The 25,699-nt window shown below is 45.3% G+C and overlaps 2 protein-coding genes across 2 annotated transcripts; one reads left to right on the forward strand and one right to left on the reverse strand.

Annotated features, from left to right (window-relative positions):
* Window positions 1–7,698: 7,698 nt before the first annotated feature.
* On the forward strand, window positions 7,699–12,912 carry LOC127318496 (cyclin-dependent kinase C-3). The gene is made up of 11 exons (XM_051348970.2): window positions 7,699–7,969; window positions 9,743–9,824; window positions 9,929–10,019; window positions 10,102–10,128; window positions 10,265–10,362; window positions 10,498–10,570; window positions 10,660–10,774; window positions 10,928–11,045; window positions 11,803–11,942; window positions 12,041–12,098; window positions 12,598–12,912. Exons 1-11 carry the CDS (start codon window positions 7,854–7,856, stop codon window positions 12,658–12,660), a joined length of 981 nt encoding a protein of 326 aa, XP_051204930.1. The 5' UTR covers window positions 7,699–7,853; the 3' UTR covers window positions 12,661–12,912.
* A 426-nt stretch (window positions 12,913–13,338) lies between these two features.
* LOC127318495 (respiratory burst oxidase homolog protein E) lies at window positions 13,339–25,444 on the reverse strand. Its single transcript, XM_051348969.2, has 14 exons — window positions 24,571–25,444; window positions 24,318–24,477; window positions 24,193–24,241; window positions 23,998–24,111; window positions 23,389–23,898; window positions 21,708–22,100; window positions 15,568–15,663; window positions 15,041–15,156; window positions 14,768–14,938; window positions 14,528–14,687; window positions 14,254–14,439; window positions 14,034–14,162; window positions 13,816–13,894; window positions 13,339–13,690 (listed from the first exon to the last, which is right to left on the reverse strand). Exons 1-14 carry the CDS (start codon window positions 25,244–25,246, stop codon window positions 13,581–13,583), a joined length of 2,949 nt encoding a protein of 982 aa, XP_051204929.1. The 5' UTR covers window positions 25,247–25,444; the 3' UTR covers window positions 13,339–13,580.
* Between the last annotated feature and the right edge of the window lie 255 nt (window positions 25,445–25,699).

Below are 25,699 nucleotides of genomic sequence, written 5' to 3' on the forward strand. Positions count from 1 at the left end.
AATCAGATGATGATCCCAGGGAGAAATCGGTGTTCACGTACTGGTCATTCAGTGCATCATAGTCCACCCATCGGGTGTACTCCCTTGTGACTCCATCATAGGTATTTCCAACATTCGTATCCGACTCAACCTGTGTCGGATACCCTCCATCTTCTTCCCCATTCCACGGATAACTCTGGTTCTGGGTCGTGGCGTCCTCATTCATCTCCCCGTCATAATATACTGAAGTACTATGGGTTCCAGTATCAGATCCCCAGCGCCAACCCGTGGAGTTCTCTATAGGAGTCACGGAACGCTGATTGTTTCCGGATTCCTCTCCACCCTCATATCCTCTATAGGAACTACTAAGATAGTTCCCAGGTGTAACGGGTGTAGTTTCTCGTTCAGGGTGGTCAATACTAATGTAGTCACCAGCTGAGTAAACTGGTGTGTGCACCTCATTCTCCATAGGTTCCTTCCCCTTAGTCTCCTCCTTGGGTTCAGTAAACTCCTCTAGCATTGTATCAATTGCTCCCGTCAAATGACGGTTCAACTGAAAGAACAATGATAGTAAGTTGCGGCTATTGTCCATGTACTTTGCACCTTCTGCTGGTTTGCGTTTTGCATATTTGAAGTGGTTAAGCATAGGATCATCTTCCTCTTCCATATGAGGAATGTGTGTGAATTCGGAACCCATAAGCTCTTTCGTCTTATGCTCCCGAATATCGGTTATGGCTCTCATAACAGCTATGTGGTAGGCTGTGTTGATAGTCCTAGCCTCACCTGCTGGCATTACTACGCTCATTCCTAAAGATTCGGGAAGTCGTAGCCCTACCCTACACTTTGCCAATACAGTACCATCGTAGTACATGTATTTCTTTACTTGGATCTGGGGATCACACCCAAATTCAAGTAACATGGCACGTAGAATATCTGCAAGTCCTCCTTCATATTCACTCAGTGTGGAATCCATCACTTTCACGTTTCGTCCCGGACGTGAACTTGCCATTGTTGGCTGTAGAAATAGAAAGATTATAAGATTAGTAATAATGCATCATAATAGAGATAATAAAGAATTATCGCACTAAAAGATATGATTGTTGTATTCTCAATTGAATATACACCATATTTTTAGAGAATTCTTTACTAGTCCTATTTGACTCCTAACGTTCAGTCCCATTTACTAGGTTCCAACCTAAGGTCAAAGCTTTTGCTCTGATACCAACTGTGGTGACCCTGCATACCACTGCATGTTGTAGTATGCCAGTCGTTGATATAACATTCACGAAGTACCATTCCGCAAATATTACATCCCTCAGAGTAGTACAACAGAACATAGCAGGTCCATAACTCATTCATTTATTATTACAAGCATAATACACATATCGTCTCGGAGCTCCTCTTGGGTCCTAAGAGGGATACTCCTGGGTTCGAGGCGAACCCAACTTAACTTACAATATAGAAGTTTCACTAGGTTATACATTTATTACCTTGAGCAGCTAATTACTAAGAGTTCGCACTGCTCGGCTACTACTACTACTCGGTACTTCTAGGCTTGATCTCCTCCGGAAGCCTCCCCGATTCCGTAGACTATAAGGTAGTCTACGCCTTCAACACCTCCAGAGAGGTCTGGTTCTTCATAGCCGATGATCTCGGCTCCTTCGGGGTTGTCGTAGTCCCCCTCCAGACGGTTCAGACAATCTAAGCAAGGGATTTAAGAGTGGGATGAGTACGAGCGTACTCAACAAGTTCATTATAGATAAGAGGTGTTTAATGCACTAGCTACGATATTAGACCAGAAAGTCTAATACCAATGCAGGTTTTGATAAACATTTCTTCAAGAGATTGCTTTTATTTCAAAGAGCTATGTCCGTCAGCCTTCACCGGTTTACTAGAACTTCATGGAGCTCCTTTCCAGCCGCGTTCGCAGTTCCATATCCCGGAACAGGGAGTGACAGGTCACGGTTCTTTACACTCTGCAGAGGTGTGTTGCTTTACCCATAAGAGATCTTAACCTTGGTGCCAACCGGGCAGCTTTCCCGTCCACACTTCCTTCGGTGTGAGGCACGGTATAAGGTCTAGCCAATCATGTTCCTCCGCTACCTCGAACACCCACCCTTTGTTGCATGCCCCGACCCTGGGTCCACGCCAGTCCCATTATTCCCGTAGATTTCAGGGTGGACCCCGACCACGACGTCAATGCAGGGATCTACCATACATTCCTACGCCGGCAGCTGCAACCCATCATAGACCGCAATACCGTGGGGACTTAGGACTCCCCAGCCTCACCGCTTGCTCCTTCGGGCGACAAGTGTACTACGGACAATGCCGTGGGGACTTAGGACTCCCCAGCCTCACCGCTTGCCCCCTTGGATTACAAGTGTACTACGGTAAAGCGCATCCGTTGATGAACGAGAGGTGGAAACACTTTTGACTACTCCGTCCCACTCCGGATCTTATGGTTAACACGGTTATTACGGCACAAGAATCACTGGCGACATTTGTTGTTTAATCCTAGATGGATATAAATCCTTGCAATGGAACCTCCACCATATCAACACAATCCATGGTTCCATTGCCAACCACATAGTCATATTCATAGTTATGAAAATAGTGGTTTTGGTTTTTATGCAATAGTGATAACCATAGTACTTTGCAAGTAATTTGATAGAAATACTCAAATGACATGAGCAAGTGATGAACTTGCCTGAACACTGCAAAGTTTTACAGTTGGATGGTGTGGACTGACCCTTGTCCTCTGTTTCTGAAAAATAGCATCATTGTCCGATAAGGGCAATGGTTAAAGAAGCAATTATGCATGATTCCAGTTTTAGGGTTTGTTCCCCCCTTCCGATGTCGTTATTATTTTATGTGAGAGGTTAATACTAAGAATAATTTGGGGATACTTTATTTAAAGTAAAATACAACCTTGAAATGTTGTCAAGGTGTTTTTAAAGTCCAAAGGCATTTATGGATTTATTTTCATTATTGAAAATAATATGTGTGATTTAAATGATTATTTAAATCATCCAATTAAGACTTATTCTTAGTTGTCTTTAAAAATTCTCTTTGATATTTTATTTAGGCAGAGAATTTTATGCTGATCAATTTTCATATTTTTAATTATTTTTATAGCTTTTAAACATTTCTTATGTAATTTCAAAGTTTCTGTATTTAATTGATTTTGTGAAATGACCATAATGCCCCTGGGCCCATATGTCAGTGCGGCCTAGTGGGTTAGGTCGCACTCGAGCCTCTAGTTTGGCTCGGTCGGCCCACTCACTCCGCTCCTCTCTTCCTCGCGCAGAACCCTAATTCCCCTTTCTCTCTCGCGATGCCGTGGTCGCCGCCGCCTTCGCCGAGATTCTCCGACCATCTCCGGCCAACTCCGGCGACGAGATGTGGCGGATCTGAACCGCCTCACGACGGCGCATCAGGTCCACCGGCTCGATCTGGACCTCGTCTTCTCCTTCGTCTGCTCCCATCGCGTTCGCCCGCACGGTGATGCGTTGCTCACCGGCGCTTCTGGTGCCGTGACGCCGCCGTGGATGTTGCCGTGGCGGTGCTGGGGCGCTCTCGCTCGGCGACGCCAGGCCAGGCGCGGCTTGGCGCTGCCGTGGGTGGCCCGTGCCGCCGTGCCGCCATGGCACGTCGGGTGCTCCGCTCCAGGTACACGCCTCCATTATTCCCCTCCTTCTTCCTTCTCTGCGCTCTGCTCCAGTGATTGGCCTGCCTCTCCCCATGGAGATGCTGTGCCGTGCGCCACTGCTATGCGTATGCTGCTTGCTGTGCTGCTACTGCCATGCTTGCTTGTTGTGCTGCTACTGCCATGCTTGCTGGCTATGCTGCTACTGCCATGCTTGTACTTGCTATTCTTTCTGAATTCCTATTCTGTGCCTCATTCTAGTTGCTACACTTGCCATAGTTCAAGTGTATTCATGTGTGATACCCTGGCTGGTTTACAGTGTGCCATTTCTTGCAAGTTTGCAAGTGCGAGAGCCATGGTGGCTTATTCTGGTGCTCAGATTTAGGATTGTGCTCAATTGAGCATTACTGTGGCTTACAGTGTTATTCAATTATGCTTTGATGTGTGTCTTGCTTGTGCATCTTGATCCAGTGGCTCATCATGCCTTTGATGTGCTCTGGATACAATCATGAGTTATCATTTGATTATCTGTGAAGCATCTATTGATTAACTTTGGCTGTTTAATTATTATAATTCCTATGTGATGCTAGTGATTGATTCTAGCATGCTTTGACATGCCCTAACAGGCTCTGGTGATCAATTGATCACCACTTGCTTGTTGATTGCATGCTTGATTGCTGCCTGTGCCTATCTGGGGCTCCCTCTGGTGTCTGTGTGACACACATGCCTATGCTGGTGTGTGCTGTGGTTGGCTCAAGCAATTGATGTTGCTTGCAATGATCAATTGGATCCACTGCAAGGCTCTGGTGTATTGATTTCTTGTATATTCATTTATCTGTGTTGTCTTGCTTGGCTAAGTGGATAAATGATGTGAACTGCTTGCAGTTGTGATCATCTGACAGTTAATTTGATTGAGCTAGAGGGATGCCAACATCTGTTGGGAACCCTAGCTCCCTTTTGAACCCATCTGGGTAATGATATTTGTGCATGGCTTATCTGTGGGGTTTGGTGAAGTGGTTGAGGTGGCCCTGACAGCAAATCTTTGCTGTTAGGGTAGCTCCCACCTATGTTGGCTTGCTGTAATTTGGTGAATGCATTACTGGGTAATCCTTTGATGGATTCCCAGTGGTCTTTGATGTTGACAACATGGATAGACACATATTGTCTATCAGCCTGATGGCATCAATAGCTATAGGTGCTAAGTATGCGGGCTAGGCTAGCTGTGTTTTCATCTTTTGCTTGATTTCTTCAGTTATGCATTATTTTAAATAACTGCTGTTCCCATAGGATGATTTCCTAATGGCCTTTACTATATTTGCTTGCACCAAATGGCTTAGTAGCCAGATGATGACACAAACAGGGTACTCACACCCTTTTGCTTTTGTGTGTTTGATGCACATGCTTATTTATGAGCAAGATAGATGCTTGCTCATGATTCCTTGGTATACCTCACTCCAGCTCCTAGAAATGGTGTTGATGTAGAGGTTCAGCTGCTGGTTGAGTTCTTGGCTTGCCCTGCTCCTCCTTGCAAGCTTGATATGCTTGGTTTATTTTCTGGTAATTTGGGAATAGATGAAACAGCTCTAGCTGTTCACCTGTTCTTGGTGTTCTTGAGCTGTGCTTGGTTTCTGATGACTTACCCTGCTGCCTTGTCGATGAATGATCTAGGGTTTACTGTGAAAAAGGTTTTATATGCCTGGCCCTTGCTTCTCTGGTCGACAAAGACCGCTCGGCATGTTTGGGTGACTCCTCACTGTGCTGTTTGTGTGTGCTGCATGCACACAGCCTTGTGAGCATGCTGTGTGTGTGTAGCCTGATGCTGTGCACTTGGACTTGGAGAGGATCAGCTCGGCTGATCTTTGTTCATATCCTCTCTATTTCATTTCTTTGCTAACCTGCCAAGTGGCATTGCCACTTGGCATAATGTTGTGTTGGTTTTGTATGTGTGCAGGTTTCAAGCAATTGATCAAGATGATCCAGAAGATCATCAAGTCCAAGATCAAGTGAAGATGATCTTGTAGTATTTAGGATAGAATCTATCCTTGTACCTTTCTTTTTATTTTCTTTTCTGTTTTTCCCAATTTGTGTAATGTGTTCTAATATATCATATTTCTATTCTGGATATTGTAAATGACATTGTATTATGTGTGATTATCAATAAAGCTCAAGTTTTCCTTAATGAGCTTTGTCTAAGTGTTATATTATTTATATTCTTGATTACTTTTAATGATTTATTGAATTATCTCAAGTTTGAATTATGGGATATCAATTTGTTGTTTGAATTAATTCAAATTCAAATTTGGGTTGAATTCAATCATGCAACTTAATTTTGAATTCAATCATGCAACTTAAGATTGCAATGTAATCTCTCTTCTCTCTTCTCAAAACCCTAATCTAGTTAAGTAGGAACAAGTTTGTCGCACTCTCGAAACCCTAACCCTGTAAGATGTCGAGAGAGAAACCTGTCCCCCTTCGATGCAGTTTTGTTTTAAAAGCGCGAAATTTCCCCGTAATTTTCGATGCAATGCACATCCCTTTCTAAAATCTACCCCTCGATCGTCTCTGAACCTGGGACATTACAGGGCTCCCCTGTGCGGGAGGATGGAGTCTTGGTTAGTTACAGTAGAAGATAGCCTAGTTGCCGTACATCTTCAACCTCTGGCCAGAGGCCAAGTTCTGTAACTTCTTGTTGATCTCGTGAGTACATACCTCGTGTGGGCTTGTCCCTTGAGCTCTACAGCTTTCTCCCTCAACCTTCCCCTCTTCCGGATCCCCTTGCGCACATCCGGGCCCCAACTTAAGCCATCCTATGACATCTGTTTGTTCACCATGACGGCAATACACAACATGTGTCAAACCCCACTCCTCTTCTAGTAATGTTCACGTACAGAGGGTGACTATTCTAGGAAAACCTTCACAGAAAATGGGGGCCATTGGTGGGCATTGAGCCTTATTATTAGTTTTGAATAATTCATGTTTCAAGTCCCATTGATACTCTTCTCAATCACAACATAGACCTTATAAGTCGACTTCTCTAATAAATGTCTTTAGGATCAGGAACTAGACACTAGTGATATAGTAGAACCGGGACTAGGAGTGGAAATTCTAGAAATTCGTCCCTGATAGGGATCGAACTTTGGTGTTCGGGTGCGCCCCTGCGACCCCAACTACTGGGCTATGCCCACGTCGTCAAAAAAATGTCGCATGATCATATCACAGTTCCAATGCAAGTTGTCACATCGATTATTCAAGGGAGCAATCACCACTTATGTGTCAAAGGCTGGCATGTGATGCTTCCAGAGAACTATGGATCCTCCCTATATTCTCACATGAGAACCATCACCAATGTGCCAGATAATCCCTTATTTTGGAGCCTAGTCCTTTTCATATACTTCTCCACATATATTGCTCGAAGAAACTGAGCAACACGGGAATTGGGAGCTCTTCTAGGCAATCATAGCGAGATTGATTAGTTCTTTTTTCTTTTGAGATGATGAGGAAGAGGCGTTTTTGCACCTAGGAGCATATGCTTCCGGTTTTTGAAATGACTTTTAAACATAGTTTAGATTGTCAAAAAAATCTGAACACAAAATTGACGCGCACATCTCAACATTGCATGTGTTCATAAAGTCGTTACGCGGAAAACCGATATTCTTTTGTGTCGTGTGCAAAAAAGACAAATTTTGATACTTAAAAAAGATTTTCACAAGACATTTCTTTATCTTTTTTCACACCGAACACAAAGAATGTCAATTTTCCACGAAACATGGCGTGCTTATATGTCGATATATACACAACAAATTTTGGTTCAGACAGATTTTTTTTGATATTTTGAAATGTTTTGTCGGGTATCAAGAGCATATGCTCCCAAGTTCAAAAGTAGTTTTCCGGATGATTAGTTCTTTTTTAGGTGCGAGGAAATGTGAATAGGACTTGTTTTTTTATTTCGATCATGGGGAACAGCTTTTTTTTTACCACGCACGGGCCAGCCCATATCTACCCGAACAAACTGTCGGGCCCGGCCCATATCGTTCCGATACAGGACGGCTTGCATTCGGCAGACTAAGCCCATAATAACTAGAGAAAAAAATCGCTCGGCTTCTGTTCCTCCTCGGGTTCCGCTGTCTTGCCGTCGCCGCCCTGCCGATTGCCAAAGCGCGGCGCCGACCAGCCGCTACTCTCACCAGACCGCCGCGCGGCCTCAGCCCACATCGCCCCACCCACGGCCATGAGCGGCGAGGAAGCGCCGCTGGGCGCACTCCACCTGGCCGAGTACGCCCCCGCCGGCGCCCGCACCGTCGACTGCTTCCAGCGCATCCGCAAGATTGGGGAGGGCACCTACGGGTGAGCCAAATCCTTCCCTCGCTTTTGCCCTATTTCGTGCCAACTGCTACCCCTCAGCAGGAATCGAGTCCTGCTGCAGTGTAACCGTGAGATCGCACTGGGGCGGTGGTGGGGTATTATGACTCGCGAGTCCAATGTATCTGAGGCGTCACTGAATTAGTATTATTTTTTTTGTCAATTGTTGGTGGCTATTCTGCTATACTATGTATTTGAGGCGGCTATGCTATAGCTGCTTCTTCGTAGATATAGTAATCCATTTCAGCTCATCTATCTGCTTAGGTTTTGTTCGGTGGGGGTAGCGAAGTAGTGGGCATTTCAACTTTAATTCATCCACAAAAAAACCTTAATTATTATTCGGTGTTCCATTTTTTTGACCGATTAACTTGTTGTGGCACCTATATCGCCTTGCATCGTTTGGATATTGCTGTCTTCTGCAGCGCAACTTTTCCAACCTAGGCCTTTGCCTGTGCAAAGCAGGTTAGGTCACCAGATCTCCAAAACCAATGTCTCAGTAGGCTGGAGCACATTAGATGCAGGTAGAGGTTAAGTTGAGTAGGCTGTGTGGCCAAGAGCCTGACTGCGATCCATTAAATTTCGATGGAGGGTTGGAGTGCTTTATCACTATGTCCATGGCTTTGACACTCCATTCCTACGGAAGAAAGAACACAATACAGCTTTTGGAGCGTATAGAAGAATGAGGTTCAACTTGGTTAGGCAACCAGTTGAGATCATTAAAAACTGTTACAGCTTATTTTCTGTCCTTCTACTTGGCTGTTTATCTTTCTTTTTCTGAGGATTGCAGTCAAATGCACTCTCTTTTACCACAAGGAGAAGTATTGTTCACACAAGCGTTTTTCAATTATATCACAATAGAGCTCTAAATGGTTATCCTGCACGATTGCATCCACTGTACTCTAGAAATGCGTCCTTCCCCTCAACAGGCTATTATTTTAGGCATTCCTACTGAATTCCAAAATGTTTGCACGATATTGTTCCGCAATCAATTGATACATCAATGCTCAAGTGCAAACTTGCCCTCTACTCACAACCTTTAACTTTCGTTTTCATTTGACTCATGTAAAGTAGTACGATTTATAACAAGGACTGGCTATATTCTTTGTAGAATAGCAAAACATTTATCCCCATTTTATGTATTTAAACAAATTCAAACAACATCAATTGCAAAATGTCAGTATGAAGTACATCATAAGGCTGGGCATCAATCGGGATCTCGCCTTTATATCCCACTTCTGGTTCTTTTGAAAAAAAATTAGTTCAAATTTCAAGCAATTTTTTTAACTAGAAACCTTCAAATGAACTAGAAGTGGGATATAAGCGGGATCCCACTTGCATGCCTACGGCCAAGAACCTTTTTTTTTCTGCCCATGACAGGGAGGCATTATTTTCTGATGGAGCGTTTTAATGATTTATTACTATGTCCATGACTTTGAAACACTCCATTCATACTCAAGAAAGAACCCAATATAGTTTTTTGAGTGTACAGAAGAATGAGGTTTCACTTGTTTCGGCAAAATTTGAGATTAATCAACACTATTACAGCTTATTTTCATAAGGTGGATGCAGATGCAATTTATTGGTGTAAAGTTTGTGAAGATGATGTTCATGAAGAATTGATATATATAAATTTGTTTCCAATATGATATGATTTTCCTTCTGAGCACTGCAAGCCGGCAATACAGTTTGGATTACATTTACTTATCTGTTTTTAAATGCCTAAGTGGTTATTATTGTTCCTTTTCCTGCAACTCTCAGCGAGGTATTTGAGGCTGTGGATATCATAACTGGGGAAAGAGCAGCACTTAAGAAAATTAAACTGGATGACGGAAAAGAAGGGGTAAACCTTATGATCTCAGCAAAGCCGATACTACTCTTTTATGATAAGAACATCATTCTTTGATGCACATTTATACACCTCTGACCTGTTCAGTAACTTTGTAGTTTCCACGTCAAATTTTGCGTGAGATTAAACTATTAAAAAAGCTGGATCATGCGAACATCATCAGGTTGAAAGAGATCGTAGTTTCTCCTGGTAACAAATGTTCATCTACCCATTTCTAGATATCCCAGAGTAGCAGAAGTGCACTTGCCAATGATGTTTAATTTTTTTTCAGGTTCTGTGCATGGAACAGGAGGATCAGGTTTGTTGGTTTATGCCCTGTTGCCTATATTCTTCATTTACATGGCACATGCTTTTAAGTTTTGCTTATTTGATTATCATGTTCTGACACTTTACTGATGCGAGGTCATCGATTAACCTACGTTAAACATATGCAGATGATTACATGTACAGGGGAGATATATACATGGTCTTTGAATACATGGACCATGATATGAAGAAAGTCTTGCACCATAGCATACCATCTCAAGTCAAGGTACTCTATTATACTTATTGAAGAAATATGAGCGCCAGATTCCTGGACTAAGTCTCATCCAACCAGGTAGCATGTTGGTGCACATCTTAAGAATGGCCTATTCATTTTTTTTGTGCCGAATTCCATTTTCTTCAGGTTTATATGGGGCAGCTTCTGAAAGGATTGCACTACTGCCATGTCAACAATGTACTTCATCGTGATATCAAAGGTTTCTTGCGTTTGAATATGAATTCAACTTACATCTCCATAGTCAATTCTTATACCAGCCTCATCATTTCTTTGTTTGTGAAACTGTAGGGGCTAATCTTCTAATAAGTGGTGATAAGCTGTTAAAGATTGCCGATTTTGGCCTTGCGAGGCCATTTACCAGGGATGGAAGTTTCACAAATCATGTGATCACTTTATGGTACCGGTAAGTTGAATACAAAAGTATGGAAAATACACATTGCAAATTCATTTCCCCAACTTCTTTAGAGACTTATATCTTCGTTTTTTCTATCTCCATGTGCTGACGTGGGAAACTGGGCATCATTTCAACTCGCTTAATTCGACAAATTAATCATAGACCCCCAGAATTGCTTCTAGGTGCTACAAATTACGCTGAAGCTGTGGATATTTGGTCTGTTGGTTGCATATTTGCAGAATTTTTGCTGAGAAAACCACTCTTTCCAGGCAGAACTGAGGTATGGTGCCCAGTTTTCCCTTCTTGCTTTCCTGTTACTCTTATTGCTATGGGATAATGATAGGTCAATTACATTGTAATAATTAGTTTACACAGCATCTTGAACTCAAAAAACAATAGGTATTCGTTTCTTATACAAACTGAAACTGTTGTTCCTATGTATCTGCTGTCTTGCTTTGCTAATTCATATCTATCTAACTTTCTTCTGTTATACCCTTTTTTTACTAGTGTTCTCCATTTAAAAATCTGTAGAATATTTGTTATAGTTGAAATATAGGAACAAGCCCTCCGATCCATATTACTTGTCATTGAAAGGAGTGAATAAACAGACTAAAATATGTCTAGATACATCCATATTAGCGACAAGTAATATGGGTCGGAGGGAATAGAAAGATATATGAAGATAAATACATTCGTATCGATCATCTAAATGCATTCTTTTATTTGGACCAACTTCTTTTAACATATGCGATATTGATGATATGGATTATTTACCATATCTTGCAAGTTTTTTCTTAGATTTGTGTCAATTGACAAAGTACTATATGTTGTGAATGATTTTTACTATTTATTCCATCTAATTCTAGTGCCTATAGCCCTTGGTTTGGATTATTTTTCTCCACTCCTGTACTCTAAACATACCAACATATTTGTTGCCATTGGATATAGCTTTATTACTTCCTGAAAAAATATTTTTTGTGTTCAATATTCAATATGTTTTGACATAGAAGCTTGACAGAAGCTTTTATGTTGTTTAGCAAGAACAACTGTCAAAAATATTCGAACTCTGTGGATATCCAAATGAAGACAACTGGCCAGGCGCATCCAAGCTACCACTGTACAAAACTATCAAGCCTGCAACTCCGACCAAAAGACGCCTGCGAGATATACTTAAGAAGTAATCCACCTGCTAGCGGTTATCACCTCTGTATTGATGGCAGCTTCAATTTTTCCTATTTAGTTGAATATAATGAAGAAATTTACTTTCATCTCCAGCTTTGACTGCCATGCTGTGGAATTGATTGACCGCATGTTGATCCTTAACCCTTCTCAGGTATGATGTCCTTTCTTTTCATTACACTACAGTTCTATAGGATTTTATTTTTGGTGTTGAGACTTTAGAGTCAAGGCAATTTATCATCACTTATTACCATGTTAAAACATAACTGCCTGGTTGAAAATTGGAGAATTAGATGTTGAACCTTAGAAATATCCTTGCTCGAAGACTTCATAATTGGTGCCCAGAGATACCAAACTGGTTTATTTGGAAAGTTTAGCTATTGCATACATCTATAACACATCTGTAAAACACTGAAGGTTTTGTGTTTTAGAAGTGCCATGCTTCCATCTAAATAATAAATGAAGTATCAAAGTATGGGGCAACATTCATGAGATTCCACATGAAGGGGCAATTAATATAAATTCTGTATCATTGAAAGAGAACATGACTAGAAGAATCAGTTGACCTATTTCTTACATCAGAACTTTTATAGGTTTTTCACCTGTAGGCCTTGAACCAGTCTAATAGTTTAGCACCTTTCTTTATTCTGCAGAGAATTTCTGCGCAGGATGCTCTTAGTGCGACATACTTCATCCAGTATGGCGAAGAAACTTAGAGTTTCTGTTGTCTATGGCGGATTAAGCTCCTTGACTTAGGTGTAAGTACTGAAGACTTGTTTCTTGTAGTGATCTTGGATTAGGGCTAGGGATGAATTTATTAGTTCGGGGTCTTTTTTAGCTTAAAATATATATGGATGTTGTGTATATTATAATTGCGACAGACTTTATTTAACTATTAACTCATCCAGAAGTTATGCTTCATTTAGTTTTATATGGTAAACAACATTTATGGAGATTATATTAAGTTCTATCGACTACAAATACTGCTCTTAGGAGCTACGGTGCTGATGATATGCTACTACCAGGAATCCAATATAATACTCCCTCCATCCCATAATATAAGATGTTATTACAATCAATATAGGAGTATATTGGATGTAATAACATCTTATATTGGACGGAGGGAGTAGTTAGTACTATGCTTGCATAGGGGATGTCATCGTAGCACATGGGACACCTTTTCGTAACATTATCCAAGTAAAGGTGAAGATCCGATTACTCTAGGCAGGCAAACATGAACTTTGAACTGAATGTGCTGGATACATCGTCCAAATCTCCATATCGGTGGCCTCAAGTCTATTTTACGCTTAACATCCGATTTTTGTTTTTCTTTTACGAGTAGCTAAAGTTATACTAGCTCCGTTTTTGTTTAATTGACGCGGAACATGCATACATCCTGCACTAGCTAGCCTTCACTCTGCGTCGATTATATCCGAACAGAGGGAATACATGCATATCTGGACAGAATATTTCTCTCTCTCATATTGTTAATAAAAATGCTTCTAACTGCCCTCTATTTTGTACTATTTACATTTACAAATGGTGAAGAGGGTAAGGTTTCTTCAAAAAAAAACATTGATTTTTTATATTAATATCAATTACTATGGCTACCAGGGCTGTTTTGTATTCTATCTCATCAGAAGTATTCCTTATGGAAATGGAAGCGAGTCATCGTCTTGTGGCTCATGTCAAGTGATAGTTTCTTCAGTTCTTTTGCTAGTGTGGGTTTCCCACAGTAAAAAACCCCTGCATGCATAAACAACTTTTGTGATCAAATGATACAATTGACCAATGCTCGACACTGGGTATTTTCAATGCCTACTTGGCCACCTTTTAAGGAAAAACTGGCAACAAATTGGAGCAGATCATACCAACTGTCGAACTTGGGTGCTTGGAAGCAATTCTCGTGAATTCTTCCTTCCAGTTAGGCCTTGCAAAATGTGTCCTGACCTGTCAGGAGTAGAGAAAACATGTTCAATTTCCTTCAACTTCTTCAACTGATTTTGTAGTTCACCAGTTGACAAAACTTTAGTATGCAAACATAATTTTGTTTGTGTACTACTATCGATTATCATATGACAAGCGGTACCCTGGTGCCTGATACTATGTCTACACCATGCTTCGCATGGTTCAGGGCTTGCACCATTGAAAGCAAAGTCGTCCTTGCATCACGCTCCTCATACACACTTGTCAGATAGTTGTGGAGCTCTATGACACCCTGGTTGCAACCATGCATTAGAACAACATCAAGCATCATCAGTAATCAACATTGCAAGAGGATCGTTGCACAGAAGGATCAGAGGAGTCACCTTCTTGTCCATTTCAGCAACCTCATCCATCACCCCCTTGAACCATTCGAATGATCCTGGCTCCCTTGTAACCCAGTAGAAGTGTGCACGACTTGTCCGATACACTCTCCTTTTGTTGCTGCCTGCTGTTGACACACTGAAGGTGTTACTGATATCCTCGGACCTGCTGGTCTCCATAGCTATGTCCTAAAAGATTCAAACCCCAGGAACAGTTAGGCAAGACAATGCTGCAGAAAGATTAAATGTGATCGACTGCTGATGGAAATTGCGCTACCATCAGTTCATCAGCCAGCTTAATGTTGTTCAGCAGATCTCTTAGAATGCTTATGAAAGGTGTTGCGCCGATTCCAAGGCCGACGAGAAGCAAAACATCATAGTTCCTAAAATCCTGTGCTGGAGCACCATATGGGCCATCGACAAGCAACCTTGGAGGACTGCAGCAGAGATGAGACATAGCTCAGCTCCACATCCTTGAGGCAAGCAAAGTACAAACTAACAGAGGAAATGCACTAACCTCTTCTGTTCTGCCATACCTAGCTCTCCAAATGAAGCTCTTCTTGGCAGGCATGGCGAGAAGTAGTTCTCAACAAAAATGTGCTTGAGCTCTTGTGTCCAGTCCCCCCTCGTCTGGATATGAACACTGATGTAGTCGTCTCCAGGAGCTGAAGTGATGGAAAAAGGGTGCCTGAAGCAAAGGTGTAAACATAGAAAAAATGCCGGTGATTTACTCAGAGCACAGGAAAGTATACCCAAGGAGCAATGGTGACATAATGAGAAGATGACAAACCATTCAAAAGGAGAAACAGTTGGACACTGAAGGAAAACATATTGTCCACTTCTGTATCTGAAACCACAGGGCTTTGACATTGTAATGGTCAACACATTTCCTGGTAGAAGGCACACCTGAGGGCATCAAATTAAGTAAGAACATGAGCACTTCTTCGCCTAATTTCATTACTTGGCACTAGTAAATAGAAATTTACAATGTATGCCATGCTTCGTGTTTGTCCTTGTTTTCTGCCTGAAGTCAGTTACTCAGTTTCAGCCTTAAATGGCTGAGAAATGCATTTGATATGAAGTTATTGAAGTGATTGACGATTCCACAAATGCCCTGTTAGGTATCGCATCGCATGTTAAATATCCTAGTGCCAAAATGAACTAGCCACATGACCTTATCCTACCCATCCACACGTGACAATACCCGCCATATCATTCTGAATCTTTCCATCGTCCAAATTAGACTTTAGGGCGCAAATTATTATCCGGAATGGTGATTGATGCTTGGCATCCACACCAAAGAAGCTTACAGATTACCTTGAGGATCTTGACTGCTTGGGCCTTGGAACGGAAGGCTCGCAGCGTTCGTTCACCAACGTGAAGGACAAACGGCACAGCAATGTACATCCATGTCTGCACCCCACCACATATATCACACCGTTAGCATCAGATTAATGGCCTGATAGACAGAAAACTGTTTAGACTGAAAACGCAAACATGTTGCATTTTTCGAAACTGTCAAAGTGTAAAAAGCAAGGAAGGCATTGGCCTTCCTAGCGAAGTATCATAGGAAATTTGGAAGGACCAAAATGGTGTATTTCGATCAAATGTTGTATTCATATTGTCGTCTTCGTGTGCAGTAAATTCACTGTGTTCGCATTGGAGTTCTGGTTGTCATAATTACTGGGCCAAATAATGGTAGTAGTAGTAGAGTAAGTAGCAGATTAGCTAATGGAAATGGAAGTGATCTCTAGATGCCACATCCGTGACCCATTTAGAGCATCTCCAACAGGCGCGCTATATAGGCCGCGCGGCATAAAAACGTCCGATATAGCGCGCGCGGGAGGAAACGCGGCGCTCCAGCAGGCGCGGTATACGGCGCGGCGCTGTAAAAAATTTAAGGCGCGCGGCGTTTTGCACAAAAGGGAGCGGCATATCTGGCGCGTCGGCTACAGCGCGCGGCATCGCTCGTCCAAGCGCGAAAAAACCCCCGCGCTGAAACTTCCTCTTCCGCGTCGCTACTCCGGGCGCCCAATCCGTGGTCTCCGCGCGCCGCCGGCGATCCCGACGATGGACGGCCCCTCCGGCAACCCGCCGACCCCTCCCTACGCTGTCGCACCCTCCGCCGCCGCCAACCGTCGCGCTGCCGCCAAACCCTAGCGCCGGCGTCGACGTCGGCAACCCAACGGCCGCTGCGCGTGTGCTGTTCGCCCGCCGCGCGTGTGCACCGCACGCGCCGCCGCGGCGCAGATGGCCGCGCAGGGCACCGCGCCGAGGAGGGGGAAGGTACCGGCGACCAAGCGGTCACACCTCGGTCCCGCCGCCGTCGCGCCGCCGAAGAAAGCAAAGAAGCCCGTCGCCCGCCGGCCTCCTCCTCCTCCGCCGCCGCCGACCCAGCCGACCCAGCCGAACCAGGCGCCTCCTCCTCCTCCTCCGCCTACCCAGCCGACCCAGCCGGCGCCTCCGTCCGGCAAACTATGGCGGCCAATGCTACCGGTGATGCAACAATCATCGATGATGATGATTCAAGTGATGAAGGGCGGATGAAGAGAAGCTCCACTCCTCACTCCGTCAACAATGGCCGGAGGAATGTGCATGGTAGGAAGACCGCCAAGGAAATGAAGGGAAAGAAGGCCGGAGATGATGACATTGCCATGGCTATGGAAAGGATTGCAAATGCAAGGTTGCAAGCAAATGAAGATAGAAAGATGCAACGAAACTTGGAGAAAGAGGCTATGGATGCTATTGAAGCTAGGAGAGCCGCTTTGGAGGAGAGGATTGCCGCCAACGAGGAGAGGAAGTTGGCTTTGGAGGAGAAGAGGCAAGCCACCGAGGAGCAAGCACGCCTAGCGGAGGAGGAGAGGAAGCTTTTCTTGATGGATACTTCCCATATGGATGAGAGGCAAAAGGAGTACATCAACCTTCTTCGCGATGAAGTGTTGGCTAAAAAGAGATTGTTGGTAGCCAACATGAACACTTCCACGACCGGCATGTTTGGAGGAGGCATGTTTGGAGGAGGCATGGGAGGCATGGCGGGCATGGGAAGCATGCCCATGCCCACCATGGGAGGCATGGCCGGCATGGGAGGCTATGGAGGCATGGCCGGCATGGGAGGACCAAGCTATGGAGGAGTGTTTGGAGGGACCATGGGAGGCTCGGTGAGTGGTGTGTATGGGAGTATGGGAGCACCACCGGGAGGCTTCGTGTCTTCCATGAATGCTACTATTCCTCCTTCAACCCAAGATGACGAAGAGGAAGAAGAAGGTGTTGACTTGGAAAGTGCGGAAGTGTGATATGCATTTGTGATATGCATTGTGTTCCACTTTGTCCATTTTGAACCATATGTGGTGTGTCATTGTTGAACTACGTCATTTTGTTGTGTCGTTGTTGAACTACGTGATGTTGTTGCACTTTGTGTGATTTGTTTCATGATTTATGTGTGTTTATTTGATCTTTGTGAATGCAAAATAGTGTAGAAATCTGTTTTCCGCGCCCGCGCGCGCTGCATTTTACCGCGCCTGGCGGAGCACCATTTTTCCAGCCCGCGCACGCGCTGCATTTTACCGCGCCTGGCGGAGGAAAAATCGGCACCGCGCGCGCTATCGGTTTGCAGCGCGCCGAATCGGAGGTATAGCGCGCCGTGATATTGCGCGCCTGTTGGAGATGCTCTTAGACCCATGTGATTGAGCATCGTAACCAACAAAGTGGCAGAAGGCACATCATTAACATAGATTAAAACTCACATACTACCAAAGAAAAACATGGCTTCGTGCAAAACAAATTCTGCAGAGATTCACCGTCTTCGTGCAACCCCGAAAGTCATGGTGGTAGTTAAGTAACTACGAGCATTAGCATGCAATCCCCAGACACCACATCAGCATCTCCTAACTCTATTAGCACAAGATTATATTTTAGCCATGACGTTTGGTTTCCCTGACAAAACTCTTGTACGATACTTTATGCAGCGGATTGAGCTTTGGTTGGCACCACGGGTCCATAAGCAGACTATGATTGGGCGTTGGGGTGGAGCACACGCGATTGAATTTCTGGTTGGTTCGTATCGTCGTCATCGATCGGGCGCACGGGCACGGGGAGAGACAATGGCGCCGGTACGGCGTGATGGAGTGCGCCCGTGCTGGACGCGAACGCGACGAATTGACCAGCAAGCAGGGCGTTAATGGCGAGCGGATATGCTCTGGGGCTTCTGACGAAACCACGCCACCAACCGGACATGGTGTCCGTCGTGTCGACGTCCGGCGTACGTGCAGCGGCCAGGGGTGATGTGGTCGCCCGTACTGGTGATACAAATACGGGTGATATACTCCACTGGTGAGCAGGTATGTACAGAAGAACCCATGAGAGGTGCGAATGCGACGCCATCCAGGGGGAGCTCACGTCTCCGCGACAGCGATTTTGCACTCCTGTACACTTGCGCTGCAGTGCACTGTGTATATAAGATAAGGGTACGACCAGCTTTGGCATAGAGTACTCTTTGGCATAGCTCAAGCCTCCGGGGATGACTAAGCATGCTTTGGCGGCGCCAGTTTTGGGTTCCCTGATCCGATTGTAACAATGTGGCAGTTCGGAGAGTAGGTGTCAGTGGAGACCTGCTACCTTGTTGGCAGTACAACTTTGGCTTTGATAGTACCCTTCTATATACTGTAACTGATACGCTCCTTTTCTATGGTGTATTCTCAAAAAAAGACTAAGCAGTACTTTGCTAATACAGCATTATCTTAGCTCTAAACAGCAATAAAAATTATTGTGGAGAATTCTAATTCTACTAAATATGTGACTAAGATGACATCTAATATATTCGAGGATTTATTTTCTCATGACTGATTGGTCATGACTTTGGAGATTGTGTCTATTTTCTGCCCTAGTTAGTCAACTATGGCGATTTCTAGATGTCTTGATTACCTCCATGACATTGTGCACTGTGTTGTTGCACAGACCACATATACTAATGAAAACATGTTCCAGGGGTCTTGAACTGAATTCATGTCCTAACCAATTTAACCGTGAAACGGGGTGTGCCAGGATGTGTTGATACTCCTCGCGCGCCTGCATTTGAGCTCCTCCAAGCTCATAAACGTGAGCTGTGCACACCAATTTCCTCTTTCAGAAACAGCCCGTTGCGGGTTTCGTACGGAGAGCCCTGCTCCCGTGCTTCTCCCCAAGCCAAGTTGAGAGGTTATTTTTTTTTTCTCCTATTTTAGGCTCGCGAAATTCATATCTAGCAAATGTATATCCGTCTCATTTATATATATGCGGTATCTATACGCTCCGTTAGAAAAAAAGAGGTCACGTGACCAGGTAACATCCTAGTTGCCTAACTACCGCCTCATGTTGTGCATGCGTGGTTTTGAAACCTGCCGGCTGCGTACGCATCTGCTGAAATCCGATGATGGCGTCGCTGAACGACGGAATCGCTACGCCAATAGGGATCGTGCTAATTAAGGATGCTACACGCGCCGGTCGTCTCGGCCATCGTCGGTAATATCGTAATCGCTCTAGATCCGCCAGTCCATCGACGGAGGGTGCCCTCGTACAAGACATGCGGGCCATACAGACCACTACAGGCTGTATGTACATGTCAGATTTTTTTAGTTTTACGAGCATGCCCCGCTTACAAAGGGGTATGGAAAGATCTCCACCGTTATTGTTTTTTTATTACCAAAATTTTTCTAGGGGGGAGCACCGGAGCAGAAGCGTCGTACGGGTACGGCCAATCAATTTTTCTTAATCAACCTAACCAAAATATGAAACTGACGAGCTAGATATTACATGCTTATGTTTGGGAATGGAGGTAGTAATATATTTCAACAATGTACCAAGTTAGTTCCATCTAGTCGTCTAGCACAAAGGCAAAATAAAAGAACAAAAATATGTGATACTTGGCAAGGGATCATCTTAACAAAGATAACCCGGTCAAATGAAACTGACTGGATACGGGTAGAAATATTAGTAAACAAAATGTTGTTCCTGTGACGTGATGGAGGGTCCATCCTCTTCAGTCGTTCTTTCCCTCATTTGGCATGTCATTTTCTAAAATGGCTTTAAATATTGGTCCACCACGTAGTAGCTAGAGTATCTTCTTTGTGGATTATAAAAAGTGTGTGAGTGGGTCTTTGCAATTCCACATTTTGGTTTAAGTGCGCTGTTGGTCCACATAATATAATGTTATCTTGATCCATAAAAGGATGTCATATATTTATCTAAATTTGAATGTGTCACTATTACAACGAAAGTGGCCATTGAAATTTTGGTAAAGGCGGACCAGGTTTTCTGGAAAGGAAAAAAGATAGTGCTATTTTAAATTTTTAAATAGAACTTAAATAAAAATTTGCATGTATAATATGACTGTACGTGGCCTACATAAAAATGAAAAAACAATATATTGACCAGTAACTGTTCAAACAATACAAATATTCATTTCCTTTTTTTTTGTGTGTAGGCCATATACGATCGAATTTTCCTCGAAATCTACACAAGTAAGTATCAAGATAACACGTAAATGAGCTGAGTTATTTCGAAATGAAATGAAACTTTTAAATAGCATGTTTTTTAAAATGGGGTCTAGGTAGATCCATGTCCACCAAATCTGGGTCGATTATTACAATCAATATACTTCATAGGTTTCTATGAATAAATTGCACATGCCTTTTAAGATTAACTTTGACTAAGAATTACTCAAAGTACATGAGGGACTACAGTTAGGGCCCCAACTACAGTATTGTTCCCTAAGTTCTCGAATAAGATTTTTTTTTAAAAAAAAAGTTAAGCTAAGTAAAGTTTGACTAATTAAACTTTTAGAAAGACTATGAACAGCCATAATATTATAACTTCAATAATGTATCTAATGATATTGATTTTGAATTATGCATGTTAAAGATCTTTTCTAAAAACTTGATCAAAGTTATAAAATTTGACTCTAGAAAAAAGCGTAGGCCTTGTTTATTAGAAGAAACGGGGTAGGTATATCTACATGTCTTTTTTCTGTACAGTAGCTATCACATTTGTTAGAAATTGTTGCGAGATCGTCTCTGATATAGCTTCCTCCATGTTCATTATCCACACTGACCTATCCCTGCAAGACTACATAATTTTTTGGCATTATGGATGGGAAATCCTTTTAGTGTGTCCTGCTATGTATGCGCGCTTGATTATCTCCCCACGCGGTCGATAATTTGGTCATTAGTTTGAACTACATTTTCGTTCCTTTTCCGTGGTGCCCCGTGCCCATCATCAGCTTAACAGCTTTTTTTTTGCGGGTAGCTTAACAACTTTTGAAAGGACCGAAGCAGAGAATTGTCGGTGTCACCATGGAAGGTACACGCCGCAGTTACCAACAAGCGATCGTGATTTACAGTACGAGCAACAACGCCAGAAGACAGAAAATAAACGCAGCTGAAATGGAAAGCGAGGCGTGAGCTAGTAGGAGGTGAATCACGTACCGTCCTCTGGTGCCACTTGCTGACGAGGAACATGAACCAGCCGTGGACGAGCAGCAGGAGGTAGACGACGACGAGCAGGTGGTGCGAGTACCAGAAGGCGTTGAAGCCGGCGAGGTGGCCGAGCGGCGGCGGGAGGAGCCGCCGGGTGGACGCCGCCCTCCGCAGCGGGCGCGCCGCCAGGGTGAAGGACACGGCCATGAGCACCACCATCACGATCCCGGTGACGCCCACGACGCCGGACATCAGGTGCCGGTACGTCGGCTTCTCCTCGCCGAAGAAGCCTGCCAGCAGCCGGTACTCCTCCGGCCCCGACGCGATCAGCCGCGGGAAGTCGCACGCCAGATGGTTCCCCGCGTGCAGGCAGATGCCTGTCGCGATCGCCATCGCTATGATCTTGAAGTAAACAAGAAGAAAGCAAAGAACGGTCACCCACATCATTAGCATCTCATATACATCTGGGAATTTCAGATTCTTTTAATGAAATGAGGCAAGAGATTTCTTATTTTCGTGGTCATTTTTTAAAAGGTTTGAAATGAGGGCAATGTTAGAGTCTTTTGCCCCCAATCCACCGCGAATATGGTCATTGCCAAAATCAAGGATAAGGCTCGTGCTTGGTGTTTGGCGGACGTAAAATGTTTTAGTTATAAGTTCGGTTGCAATCATAATTTTAAATACCGAGTTAAGACATTTAGCGACATCAGGTGAAAAAAATCTATAGCACCGCTAAACCGCCTTTATAGCACCCTATTAGACGGTTTTTGACCTTTTAGTGCCCTAATATTCTTAGGGCCATGGTGTGGAGAATGACATGACGTTGCTAAAGAGTATTCGGAAATACTTTAGTTATATGTCAGTCGCAACTAAGATTTTGAATCGCAAATAAATTGTAACTTAAAATAGTTTATGCAATTAAAAATATTCGCATAACAATAAATAATTTATCCAGTATAAGTTTGTGTAGTTGATATAATTTAATTTTTTAATTAAAATAAGAATTTTAGGATTATTTGATTCAACAACCTTTAACAAATCATATTTCTTCGTTAGAAAAACTGATACAACGAGTTTTAGGATTGGAGTCACTACAAGCATCTCGTTATCGACGGAAACATTACCTCCCACTAAAAATATTTTAGCATATAACACGCACCCTGCATAATTCTTTCATCCAAAAACCTTTAACAAATCATAACTTTCTATTAGAAAAACTGATATAATGAGTTTTAATATTGACGAAGTCACTACTACAAACATCTCGTTATCGACTGAAACGTTACCTCCCACTAAAAGTATTTTATTTTTTTATAAAACACTAAAATATCAAACCTAAAGTGTCGCTAACCATCCAAACACAGGTACTGAACAAACTTGAGTTTTGACTATGAGTCAACAGCTCCGTGATCTTGCGTACCGGTGCATTCGGCCTACTAGAGTGGGCCTAGATGCGCAGTGCACGACCTCGACCGCTACCATGTCATCTACACGCCCCGGGAAGGCTCGTTGGTGGTCACTCACACTGGGCCAAACCGCAGGACATCCAATGATCCAAAAGCGGCCGGAGGCACGCGTCGGTCGCCGGCGCCTCGCGATATTCATAGACCGACAGACGGCGACCGTCTAACGACCGGGAAAAGCTTGGATCGATCGTCCGTCAAATGGATGAGAAAGAAAGCAACTCTACCTTGTGGAAGGCGATGCTGTCGTCGAAAGGGACGAAGAAGCGCGCCCAGGAGGATCGTAGCCAGGTGAGCGTGATGCGGCAGACGGGGAGCAGCACGAGCGCCATGTTGAGCTTGAGCGTCTCGGCGGCGCCCTTGGCCGTCGGCAGGCAGTACCCCATCACCTCGAACGCCACCGACCGCCGGTACTGCGCGAACTTCCACGCGAACAGCGCCCCCATCGCCGCCGCCCACAGCGCCACCACCCACGCGCGCCGCCACCCCTCCTCCGCCGCCACCCGCGCCCTGCACGCCGCGCGCCGCGGGCTGATCCACTTCCGCCACCACCTGATCTTTCGTTGCCCCGGTGCCGTTGCCGACGTCGGCGCCGGCTCCTGCTGCGCGCCTCCGCCGACGCCGATGTTCTGGCTCCACTGCGCCGCGCTGCCGCTGCCGCCGCTGCGGCTGCTGAGCGGCCGGCTGTAGCTCATGTACGCGTCGCGCTGCAGGAGGAGCGCCTCCAGCTGCCATAGCTGCATGCATGCGCGCCGTGCGTGCGTGTCAGGTAGTAGAATGCAAGTATTGGACGGGTGCAATACGTGTATATACGGACAGCGGAAGTGCGTACGTACCTCGATGTAGCCCAGGTCCTCTGGGTCGAGCTCCTCCATGATGAGCAGCGCGTACTCCTCCGCCTGCTCCTTGAGCTTCGACAACTTGTTCGCCGACGCGCTCAGGACGATCAGCTGCCGTCGGAATCAAACAGTAATTAACGAGAATGGTAAAACGTGCTGATAGAGTGATAGTTTTACGGCGGTACAACTAACCTCCTGCACTTCCTCCCTCGTGATCCTCCCGTCCACGTTGGTGTCGACCCTGAAATGACATGAAGCAAGAAACGCATGACGCACCTGCACGGATTGGAGAGATTAGAAGGCATGATTGTACGTACATGTCGAAGAAGATCTGCAGGCGGGCGTCGAAGCTCTGATCGGAGATTTGGAGCCAGAAGTCGTGGAGCTCGTCCTTGCTGATCCGCTCCAGGTTCAGCCGCCGCCGCCGCGCCAGCGCGTCGAACACGCCCACCGCGAACTCCTTGGAGTCCACCATCCCTGAAACCAACCACCATCACTTCCTCTTCTTCTTCACCAATGCCAACACTCGTCCTGAAACGAAGCAGAGTCGGGTGTAGCATATGCACGTACCGATGCAGTCGCCGAAGTCGTCGCGGGCGAGGAGGCCGTCGCGGGACAGTGCGTTGAACCGCTCCTCCACGCTGCCCCACAGCGCGGTGGCCTCGGCGGAGCCCGTCGCGCGGCTGATGAACCGGAGTCCTTTCAGAGCGCGCCTCGCGCCGGACCGCGACCGGTTCACCCGGGCCTGCACGCGCCGCCGCTCCCGGGCGGCCATCACGGCCGCCTCCTGCCGCGGCTGCTCGGGCGGCACGGGCAGAGGCGACGGCGACCGGAGCCACGCGAACGTCCTGCGAATCCTCGACGACGTCGACGAGCTTCGGCTCAGGCTGCGCCCGCTCCCCGGCGTGCGCGTCCCGGCTCCTCCGGCCAGCAGCGCCGCGGGGCCGCCGTGCGGGACCCCCGCGCCCGCGGTGGGCGTCACGCTGCGCACCACCATGGACTCCTCGTCCAGCTCCAGCATCACCTCCACGAGGTCGCTCTGGTCGGCCAGAAACTCCGGCAGCATTCCGCCCATGGCGCGACCGGCGCCTCCCGCGCCCGACGTCGACGCGAGGAGCTCGTCGCTGTGCGTCGTGATGAAGGACTCGCTGTCGGACGCCTCGGTGTGGTCCTCGCCGAGGTAGTCCGCGATGCGACGGAGCCCGAGCCGCCGCCCGCTGCCCAGCCCTCGCGACGGCGTCCACATGGCCGACCGGTCACCGCGCTCCCTACCGCTGCTGTCTTCTCTATCCACGAAACATACCCCTGTAGGCTGTGGACCTGTGGCCGCTGATCTGCTCTGCTCCGCCTCGCGCGGCAGTATATTGTAGTACTCGTCGTTCTCAAGTGAAGGTGACCTGAGGCGAATTCGATGTATATGCTCGATCGGTGACGGTGGTTGGGATTCGGTGCGCCAAGACAGAATTGGACGATTCCAAGAGGGCCAGATAAAAGTAGGCCAACGGTGGGCGTCGTGTGATGCGGGCAGGGGACCTTCGATCGATCGGACGGCTGAGGCCACCGAATGAAACTATGCAAGAGAATGACAAAAGAGCTTGTTAAATATCTACTCGCTCCGTGCACAAAAGAATATAAAAAATTTATCTAAATTTGAATGTATCCATATAACACGTACCCGAGGGCCCGAACGGGGTCATGG

The sequence above is a fragment of the Lolium perenne genome, chromosome 7, assembly GCF_019359855.2.
Source record: "Lolium perenne isolate Kyuss_39 chromosome 7, Kyuss_2.0, whole genome shotgun sequence".
NCBI classification, from domain to species: Eukaryota; Viridiplantae; Streptophyta; class Magnoliopsida; order Poales; family Poaceae; genus Lolium; species Lolium perenne.

What these genes read in the sequence shown, in the direction of transcription:
- LOC127318495 (XM_051348969.2), bottom strand. Translation starts at nt 25,246, where the DNA reads ATGTGGACGCCGTCGCGAGGGCTGGGCAGCGGGCGGCGGCTCGGGCTC. An exon ending in CGACTTCGGCGACTGCATCG is followed by an intron (nt 24,478 to 24,570) that starts GTACGTGCATAT and finishes GGTTGGTTTCAG; the next exon opens with GGATGGTGGACTCCAAGGAG. An exon ending in GCACCCAAGTTCGACAGTTG is followed by an intron (nt 13,691 to 13,815) that starts GTATGATCTGCT and finishes TTATGCATGCAG; the next exon opens with GGGTTTTTTACTGTGGGAAA.
- LOC127318496 (XM_051348970.2), top strand. Translation starts at nt 7,854, where the DNA reads ATGAGCGGCGAGGAAGCGCCGCTGGGCGCACTCCACCTGGCCGAGTAC. An exon ending in ATTGGGGAGGGCACCTACGG is followed by an intron (nt 7,970 to 9,742) that starts GTGAGCCAAATC and finishes TGCAACTCTCAG; the next exon opens with CGAGGTATTTGAGGCTGTGG. An exon ending in TCTTTCCAGGCAGAACTGAG is followed by an intron (nt 11,046 to 11,802) that starts GTATGGTGCCCA and finishes TATGTTGTTTAG; the next exon opens with CAAGAACAACTGTCAAAAAT.